At 41.0% G+C, this 10,357-nt stretch overlaps 1 protein-coding gene across 1 annotated transcript; it reads right to left on the bottom strand.

Moving 5' to 3' along the window:
* Positions 1 to 9,267: 9,267 nt before the first annotated feature.
* LOC139196039 (uncharacterized) lies at positions 9,268 to 9,714 on the bottom strand. Its single transcript, XM_070821701.1, has one exon. The coding sequence runs from the start codon at positions 9,712 to 9,714 to the stop codon at positions 9,268 to 9,270; it is 447 nt and encodes a 148-aa protein (XP_070677802.1).
* Positions 9,715 to 10,357: the final 643 nt, after the last annotated feature.

The raw sequence follows: 10,357 nt of genomic DNA on the forward strand, positions 1-10,357 counted from the left end.
ACAATATTGGCAGCTCTATGTTAAAGCCACCATTAAGTTCACTAATACTGAAATAAGTGTTACATGTTCCCTCAATAGCAATTAATCTTTTATCAGTAACTCAACTATGCAAAGATAATTAATGCTGGTTTATTTGTGATGACACAGTGTTCTTTGTGCAGGACAAGGCAACAAAGCAAATCTTGTACCAAGGAAGGATTAAGCCTGGAGAGTTGTTTCGGATCCCTAAATCAACCTTTGCATTTTCAGCGGCCTTTATTGGACAATTGGTGAAATCTTCAGTGTGGCATCACAGATTGGGGCATCCAACAAATGAAGTAATGTCTGTTATGTTAGCTAAGTCTCAGATATCTCATGCTATAGATGATGTGGATAGTATGTTTACTGCTTGTATTCATGGAAAGTTAGCTAGGAAACCTTTCTCTGGTGAATCTGTGAGATGTCTTTTTCCTTTTGATAGGATTCATATGGATGTTTGGGGACCAACTTTTGTTAGATCAATTGAAAGATATAGGTTTTATGTTACTTTTGTGGATGATTGTACTCGACATGTATGGATATTCCTACTATTCAATAAATCTGAAGTTTTCCCAACTTTGTCCATTTTTATAATTTTGTTGAGGTACAATTTGGACTTAAGATTAAGTGTATGCAATCAGATGGCGGTGGTGAGTTTACCAGTAAAGCTTTTAAGGAGTTTATTGCTTTGAAATGAATAACTCATAGGATCTCTTGTCCTTACACACCTCAACAACATGGTTTGGTTGAGATGAAGCATAGGCATATAATTGAAACTGCTATTACCTTAATGAATGCTGCTGGATTACCTCAAGAGTTTTGGTTTCATGCTTGTGCTCGTGCAGTGTATTTGATTAATAGAATGCCAAGTAAAATTTTGCAGATGGCTTCTCTTTATTTTGTACTGTTTAATAAACCACCACAGTTACATGACTTAAAGACTTTTGGATCATCTGTGTATCCATATTTGAGGCATTACAATGATTCCAAACTTCAACCTAGAACATCTGTGAGTTTGTTTCTAGGTTATGCTCTTGGGTATAGAGGTGTTATTTGTTACAACTTGGAATCAAAAAGATTAATTTTGTCAAGGCATGTTCTGCATGATGAATCAACCTTTCCGGCTAAGGTTGTTAAACCTAAAGTTGCATAAGTAATGAGAAATGTCCCTACAGTTCACAACTTTTCAATTCTAGTGAATGTTCCTTTTTCCACCACATATCAAAGTTTGTCAACTGGAACACAGTCTATTGGTCATAATCCTAATTCTACTTCATTACAAGTATCTTAGAGCATCTCAGGTTCTAATTCTAACTTCAGATAAACTTCTCCAATTTATGGTTCTTATGAGAATAGTAGTGCTGCTACAACATATCAATTAGTAACAAAATCTTCACAGGGATCTGAAACTTCAAACTCTCAAGCTCCTTCTCAAGGTTAAGATCAACTTCAACCTTTGTTGCCTGTCCTCAATTCTGATCAGCTTCAGGTAATTCTTCCTTTCACTTCTAGTGCAACTTCAACTTTTGATTATACATAAGAACCAGCATCACTTAATACACTCTCTATGCAAACAAGATTAAAGGCAGGAGCAAGTCAAAGGAAGAATTATGCAGCCTATCTTGCTTTATTTCAATAGCTCCAATCATTGGATATTGATGATACTTGTGATGTTGCCATTCCTGGTTTTTCATTTATTGCTGATGTTCATGATGGTGATGAACCAAAAACATTTAGAGCTGTTACATCTAATCCTAAATGGCAACAAGCAATGCAAGAAGAGTTTGATGGATTGAAAACTCAAGGAACCTGGAATCTTGTACCCCTACCATCCAATAAATCAATAATTGGCAGCAAATGGGTCTATAAATTAAAAAGAAATCATGATGGAAGTATTGCACGATATAAGGCAAGATTGGTATCTTAAGGGTTCACTCAAGAACAAGATGTTAATTACTCATAAACATTTAGTCCAATGGTTCGACATACCATGGTCAAATTGATATTGGCATTAGCAACTTGTCATAAGTGGGAACTAAGGCAACTTGACATCAAGAATGCCTTTCTACATGGAAAGCTTTAAGAGGAGATCTATATGAAGCAGCCATAAGGATTTTTGGATTCAAAGCATCCCAATCATGTGTACAAATTGGTTAAGTCCTTGTATGGGCTTAAACAAGCTCCAATAGCCTGGAATGCAAAGTTTACTGAAGTATTGCCATCTCTTGGATTCCATTTGTCTCAATTTGATACAAGCTTGTTCATCAAGCATGATGGTAAGGATATTATCATTTTATTGCTTTATGTAGATGATATAATTCTAATTGGTTCCAATAGAGCAAAAGTGCAAACGATTATTACTCAGCTTGTAGAATTGTTTGATTTAAAAGACATGGGGAGATTGACATACTTTTTGGGATTGCACATTCAATATAAACCTGATGGCAGTTTGTTTATCAATAAGTCAAAGTATGCAAAATAGTTGATCAATAAGGTAGGAATGAGTTCATGTAAACCTGCCCCAACACCATCAAAACCTCATACACAACTGCTTGCATCAGAAGGAACACTCATGGAAGATCCAACTTTGTAAAGAAGTATAGTAGGAGCACTTCAATACTTAACTTTCACAAGGCCAAATATAGCACATGCGGTGAATGTGGTTTGTCAGTACATGACTAAGCCTATTGATGCACATTTCTTCTTGGTAAAAAGAATCTTAAGATATGTGCAGGGTACAATTGATTATGGACACTTATACACCATCACCAGATATTAATATTTTTGCATTCTCTAATGCTGACTGAGCAGTAGATATCAATACAAGGAGATCAATTTCAGGATATGTAGTGTATGTTGGCAATAATCCTGTCTCCTAGCAATCGAAGAAACAAGCATTTGTTTCATGAAGTTCAACCGAAACTGAGTGTAAAGCTTTAGCTCATTGCACTGCTGATGTTTACTGGATAAGATCAGTCCTAAAAGATTTGCATCAAGTGTTAAACCACCATCCAGCTCTACATTGTGATAATTTGTCTACTTTGGCACTCCTCCAATCCAATGTTTCACTCTCACATTAAACACCTGGATACTAACTATCACTTTATCAGGGAAATAGTTCAAAAGAGAGATATAATAGTGCATTATGTGTCAACAGATTCTCAGGTTGCTGATATACTTACCAAGGTATTGCATAGTCCTCTATTCATCAAGCATTGCTACGACCTCAAACTCAAGAATCCTAGCTGAGATTGAGGGGGAGTAACAGGTGTCAATAGTCTATTGGTCTATATGAAGAGCTAAGGTTATTACAATAGAGTTGGGTGTACTGGATATGCCACATAGGCAAGTTAGTTAGGATTACGGTATATGTATTGTGGGTTTGGCATTGTGTGACTTAATAAGAATCAGTTCAGTTTCGTTGCTTTCTCTCTACCTTCTCTCTAGATTTCTATCTTTCTCTCTCTACATTTCTCATTAATTCTTCCTCTGTGCTTTTCAATCTCCATTGTTCATCAAGCTTTTCTTGATAGAGTTAATACAAACAACGTAACTTGGTAATACCTCACTCGCCGAGAAAGCTAATAAGGTGACATCTTCCAACAAGAATTCAAAGATTCCTTGTTGATAGAGACTTGGATAGGTAGTCAACCGAACTTGGTGTAGAGCTGCTTATAGAAACTAAGAGATCCTCCTCGATCGCCTGACTTTACGGCTCCAAAGTTGTTTAACACAAATTGAGAGATGTCACCAATTGTCAATCACAGAGCTGTTTAACACAAACGGAGAGATATGCTTGACGAAGTTATGATGATCAGTTGTAACAAAATTAGGGTGGTCAGTTGTATTCTCAAAAGTGAGAAAGTTTTACGTAGAGCGAAAAATTACGTAGAATATTTTTGTGTGTTCAATTGAGGTTCCTGTTGTTGCAGGACCTCACATCATACTACCATAGAATCCGACCCGTGGAAAAATATTCTGATGCTAGCCGTGTCATGTACTGACCTTTTCCCACACGTTGCTATCTTCATGCACTTAAAATTATTTCTTTGAGATAATCTTCCACTGTAAGTACAATAATCCTCCACGTGGCCATAAGTAACCTTATATTCCAAATAGAAGGTGTGGATGCAAATTTTCTCCTCTTCGATCTTGGACGATTTTGCACCTACAAAACAACTAGCACCTTAGGTTAAGGCCAAAAGCCTCACACGCCCACGATGAATGGGGGGGCTTTGGCTGAAGAACCTCCGATGCCAAAGTTAGAATTTTAGAGAGAAATAGTGTTTAAAGTGTTTTGGAATTTTTGCAAGAGGATTGGAATGAGTTTTTGGTGAAAATAGGAGCCTATTTATAGGATTAGGCTTCTCCATTTTCTTCAAGGAATGGCCGGCCACTCTCTCCATTTTTTTTGGTGAATTTGTGGTTTAATTAGCCACTTTATTGGCTAATAAAATATGATAGAAATAAATGGCGTGTTATCAAATTGAATGATTAGCTTTATTTGGGTAATAAGATGGAGAAAATCAAAAAGGTAAAGAATAAAGGGAGGAAATGTGGCCGGCTACTAGGTGGGAATTTTAGGTTTTATTTTTGGTTTAATTAGCCAATTAATTGGCTAGTTAAATATGAAAGGAAATGTTATAGTAATTATGGTATTGATTGGCTAATAAAAGGGAAGAAATGGTGGGAAAAGGTAACAAAAAGGTAATGGTTTAGGTTTTGAATGGGATAGCCGGCCCTATAGTATTTTTTAGGTTTGAGTGGATGTTTCAAATTGATAATTAAGGGATTGATTAGGTGATTAATCCCTTAATTAGTCAATTTTTAGGAAACATGAAAGGAAAATATTATTTAGCTAATTGATTAGCTAAATAATGGAATATAAAACATATAAAATGAATTAGGTTTTGGGAATTACCTTATAGAAAGGATTTGATGAAATAGGCTTTAAATCGTTACCTATTTTAAGCACTTTTGACTTGGTTGAAAGATAATTTCCTACTGCTTGTGCGTAGGAATCCCGGTATGCCTCAAGGGTATTTTTGTCCTCTTTTGTTCAAAAGTCCACGTGTCGCCTAGTGAATATTTTTGGCTCCACAAATGCCCCCACACCTGTTGAGCTGTTTGCAGAAAAGGGCAATAGGTGTAGAGATTTTCTTGCTTTAGGTAACTCTGAATTGCTTCCTATTTTGTTGTTGATTCTCTCTTTCAATAGGAAATTAAATCCTTCTAGGAAAAGGAAATATATTTCCCCAAAGCTTATTTAAGTCCACCTTAAGTGGATTGTTAAATCAACTTTTAGAGAGAAACTTATTCATCCTTACAAGAGAAAAAGAGAGTTTAGAGGATATTTGTTCCCCCTCATCTAGCAATCTTCTACGTCTTGCCCGTGTAAAGGATCGCTCTTCGTTGCTTCCAGGTAAGAAAAAATTGATTTTCTTGAAAACAACTCTCTAACAAATCTTCCTTTTTTTTTTGCTGGGTTCCTGCGGCTTTCAACCTTTTTTTTTTTTTTTTTTTTTTTTTTTTTTTTTTTTTTTGAAAACAACTCTCTAACAAATCTTCCTTGTATTTTTGCAGAATTTTCAAGCATGTCTTCCTCGAGCCGCAAGAATGATGATGATGTGCCCCCGTTGTATCGTCAAGGCGGGTCTTTGAGCAAGATTGGCTACTTCAAAGCTGCTCACCTTAAGATTAGCTCCGACGATTTGTTTAGGGATTTTCTTGAAGCGTATTGGCATGCCATTCCGTCGGGAGTGCGTGTGCGGCGAGTTAAGGATGGTAGCAGCCGGGAACCATGCAGTGGAACTCAGAGAGCTATCAAGTTCCATCCTTACTATTTTGTGTTAGGGTTTACCTTCCCTATGCCGGGTTTCTTCCAAGAAGTGCTCTGTTCCATGAAATGTGCGCCTGCCCAATGTTCCCCGAATACGGTCCGAATGATGGTGGGGTTCCACAATTTGAACCAATTCTTTGACTTGGGACTAACCACCAACGAATTTTGGTATTTCTTTGACATAGGTCACATTGATGGAGTTGGGCAACTGCGATCTCGTCATAAGCTTTTTGATAGCTCCAGCAAAGGAGATCACGACTGGGCCAAAGAGACTTTGGAGATAAGTGGAGAATGGGAGTCTGATTCTTCCTCCGAGCTGCGTGTTCCTACGGTCTTCATATTTGGTACGCATGCTGCTTAATCTTCTCGGCTGCTTTACTTTAGTGCCCAGTTACTCTTCAACTTTCTGATTGTCTTCCGCTGTTTTTTGTAGATTCGGAATTCGGCTCAACTCCTAAGGTTTGTCCGGACATGAAGAAAGTACACGTCACTCTGGGTATCCCTTCCGAATATCGCGAGTGGCGTTGGCTGCTTAGTCCTCTTCGTAGGGAAAAAGGTGGGCTGCCCCCAAAAGAAGAGATAAAACGGATCAAGGCAGACGCGATGGCTCGTCCCATTGCTGTGATGGAACCTACTATCAATGAAGATGGGAAAAAGAAACATTCTTCGTCTGCTCAAGAGACGTCTGCTGAAAAGAAACTAAAGACTGCTCGTGGGGATTCTCCGGCGCCTACTATTAATGAAGGTGGGAAAAAGAAACATTCCCCACCTGCCCAAGAGACGCCCGCTGAAAAGAAACTGAAAACTGTTTGTGGGGATTCTCCGGTTATCCCCAAGATTGTGATTGACTTAACTTCCTCTAAAGGCGAGAAAGAACGAACTGCTAGATTTATGCCGGTAACGCCTATTGCTTCGAAGGCTGCTAGCTTGATCGCTGAAAAAATTGCCCAACGCAGAAGTTCCTCCGTGCCTCCGGTACCGAAGTTTGTGCCAAAGCGTTCGTCTGGGCTAAGTCTGGCTCACCTTTGGAGAGGCTTGCTACTATGAAGAGTGACAAGGTGTCTCTGCCTGCTAAAGTGGTGCCAAAACCTGCTTCTTCCGCTACTGCACCCAGCTCGTCTGCTGACAAGAAGGAAACTGTTCGTTTAGGCAAGCTTGGCGAATTCTCCAAGGCTGTTTCTGGAGAATTTGCTGAGGTTTGCGCGCTTCTGAAACCAGATCTACTTGAAGACATGGATACATGTGCCAAGTTTGTTGATGGCGTCAGGGAAATTATTGGTCCGAGTCTTTTCACGAAGCACACCTCCGAGTATAGGAAGGCTGCCTTGCTATCTATGATGCAGAAAACAACACTTCTGGCAGCCGAGTCTATACTCCTTGACCAAGAGGATACCAAGGCTGCTAAAGAGATGGCAAGAACCATGGCTGCCGAAGCTTACTCCTCGATCGAAAAAATCAAGAAATTGGAATCTGAGCTTGCTGTTTTGAAGGGATCTAACATTCCTACCCCCACTTCCTTGCAGCTTGAGGCCGCTCGCCAAGAGATCACGGATTTGAAGACTAGACTTGATGCGATCCAAGTAAAGTACGAAGGTGCAGAAAAGGAAATCGAGGGTTACATACCTCAAATTCAAGATCTTGAATGTTCTATCTCTGAATTCTGCTCTGCTGCTTATGCGAAGGATGAAGAATTGATCGCTGTTTACAACCAAGTGATCTATTTCAAAAAGGTTGTCGATAAGCTTGAGCCTCAAGTGTTGGAGCTTCAAAGTACTTTGAAGATCAATGACAATCTGAAGAAGGAAATTGAGGAGTTGCAGCGGGTCCGTGCTTGCCTGCTTGAGGAGAATTAGCAGTTGAAAGTTGAGAAGGCTGGGTTCGAGGCATCGCTTACTCAGAGTCAAGCCGATTTCTACAAGCTGGGTTATGTGGATCATCTCTATGGGCGACCGTCTGACTTTGAATTCTCCGGTAAAGATTTCGAGACCTTCTCTATTTCTCCAGAAGACTTGCTTGCTTTTACTTTTGAGTCTTCTATCGGTGAAGTAGTTGGAGAAGTTGGTGTCCAGGCTGGGACAGCTGAGGGTAAAGCGCCGGATGATATCGCTGCTGAGAACATCAAGGCTGCTAAAGGTGTGACGACCGAGTAGTCATGAGATGTCCAAGCAATTGAAAAATAGTCTTCTATGGAGCATTTAGGATTTTCTTTGCTTTCCTTTTTCGCTTGAACTCCTTCAATATTTGCTAGTTGTTTATCAATTTTTGCTAGAAAATTTAATAAACTTGCTTCCTTCGCTTTTCTTTATCTCCGCTTCTTTTTGTCCACGCCCTAACCTTTAGACCTTATAGACCAGTGGTAGGCGTGCTACTTTTCTATAAGCAGACAGACCTGCATAGCCTATGCAGTCGTAGGTATTGGTGTAGAACTTTGCAAAGTTGTTAGCCATTGGGTTGGCAGCCGGATGCCTTACTTACAGAAGCAGACAAGTCCGCGTAACCACTAGGCTGTTAACCTTGACTTTCTCCAATTCCGTAGGTTGTGTAGCAAGTATCACAACACTTTAGGACTTGGTGTAGGTTGTTCCGCGCTTGGCAGAACTGAAACTTATCGACTGCGTAGCATGTCGGCAGTGGATAAAACTTCGTATATGCGTGCTAGCTTGTTTAACCTTTCACAAGAATGTGCGGTTGTATAAGTCTAGTGCGGCTTTACTGCTCGAAGGGCAAGCCGTAGGCAGTCTTCCGGAATCCGTAGACTACCTTAGTGCACTTGGTAGCAGCTTTAGGTTTCCAGGGCAGCCGTCCGTTGTGTGTGCTGCATAATGTGCCCCCTCCGTTTCTAGGGCCCGGTTCCCTGCGGATTAGGCCAATAGACCCATAATCCTTCAGCTAGCTAAGCCTTGAAAAAGACCATTGTGGCTGTTTCTAGGAATCCCGGCGCAAGCCATCATGCACCTAGTTATACTAGGGCAGCTAGGCTCATCCACGTCTGGATATTCGGAGTGTTGAGTTCATCCCCCTGCCTTGGAGAGCATAGTTGGTCCCTCGGGGGGTGCGATCTTCTTTTGAAGTGCATGAGAAGATAATTTGTTGTAAACATGTAATCGAGCCAAGTTACAAATTATTTCTAAATTCTTTATTGAAAAATGAACAAAATGAGCAAATAACTTGGCTGAAAAAAAACTGCATGATGATTGGATAGTCCTCGGCTTACGAGGGGGCACCCGTTGAGCTGCTTGAGTCTTCGGGTCTTGATACAGCGGGAAGTCACACATGGTATTTCCTCAAATTGTAGGCATTCCATTGCTTCTCGATTTCTTTATCATTCATGGTAGCAAGAGTGTAGCTACCCTTACCGCCTACTCTGCTGATCTTGTAAGGACCTTCCCAAATGGGATCCTTTTTTTTTTTTAGCCTTCTCTGCGGGCAGTAATGAAGGCCTTTCTTAGGACTAGATCTCCAGGTTGGAATTGCCGGATCTTAGCCCTTTTATTATAGCTGGAAAGGAGCTGCTGCTGGTAGGCTGCGATGCGGGTGATGGTCTGCTCGCGTTTCTCTTCTGCCAAATCTAAGTCTGTGGCCCTCTCTTTACTGTTCTGCTCAATGTTTGGCAGTAGAGTGTTGATGCTTGGCACGATGATGTTGGGAGGAATGATTGCTTCCGAACCAAAGGCCAAAGAGAAAGGAGTTTCACCGGTTGCTCGTCTTTTAGTCGTGCGATATGCCCATAGACACCCAGGGAGCTCATCTGGCCATTTTCCCTTTTTGTTGGTGAGGGACTTCTTAAGGCAGTCAAGGATCGTCTTGTTGGATGCCTCGGCCTGCCCATTACCTTGATGATACCTCGGCGTGGACATGTGTTGTTTGATGCCGTATTTTTGGAAGAACTTCGCCAAATCTTTTCCCACAAATTAAGGGCCGTTGTCAATGACGATGGACTGAGGGATGCCAAATCGGCAAATGATGTTCCTCCATATGAAGCGTTCTATATCCGTCTGAGTCGTGGTCGTCATGGGTTCTGCTTCTACCCATTTGGTGAAGTAATCGGTTGCCACGATCATCATGCATCTGCCCCCCGTAGCAGGTGGCATAGGCCCTACCAGGTCGATTGCCCATTGCATGAATGGCCAAGGACTCGTCTGTGGGTGTAGCTCACTGGCAGGTAGCGCTGGTACCGGTTTGTAGTGTTGGCAGCGGTCGCACTTTTGTACTAACTCTTTAGCATCTTGGTGCATGGTAGGCCAGTAGTAGCCTGCGTTAAGAGCCTTCTGGGCTAATGATCGGCCTCCAGAGTGATTCCCACAAACGTCTTCATGGATTGAGAGCTTAGAACCTTTAAGTCATCGGGAGGTGCTAGGCAACGGAGATGTGGCCCTGTGTAGGACCTTCGAACAAGAATACCATTCCACATATAGTAGCGTGCCGACTTGATTTGGAGTTTCCTTGACTCCAATCTTTCGGTGGGTAGTGTGCCGTTGACCAAGTAGTCTATAATAGAAC

This window comes from Malus domestica, chromosome 05 (assembly GCF_042453785.1).
Source record: "Malus domestica chromosome 05, GDT2T_hap1".
Lineage (NCBI taxonomy): Eukaryota > Viridiplantae > Streptophyta > Magnoliopsida > Rosales > Rosaceae > Malus > Malus domestica.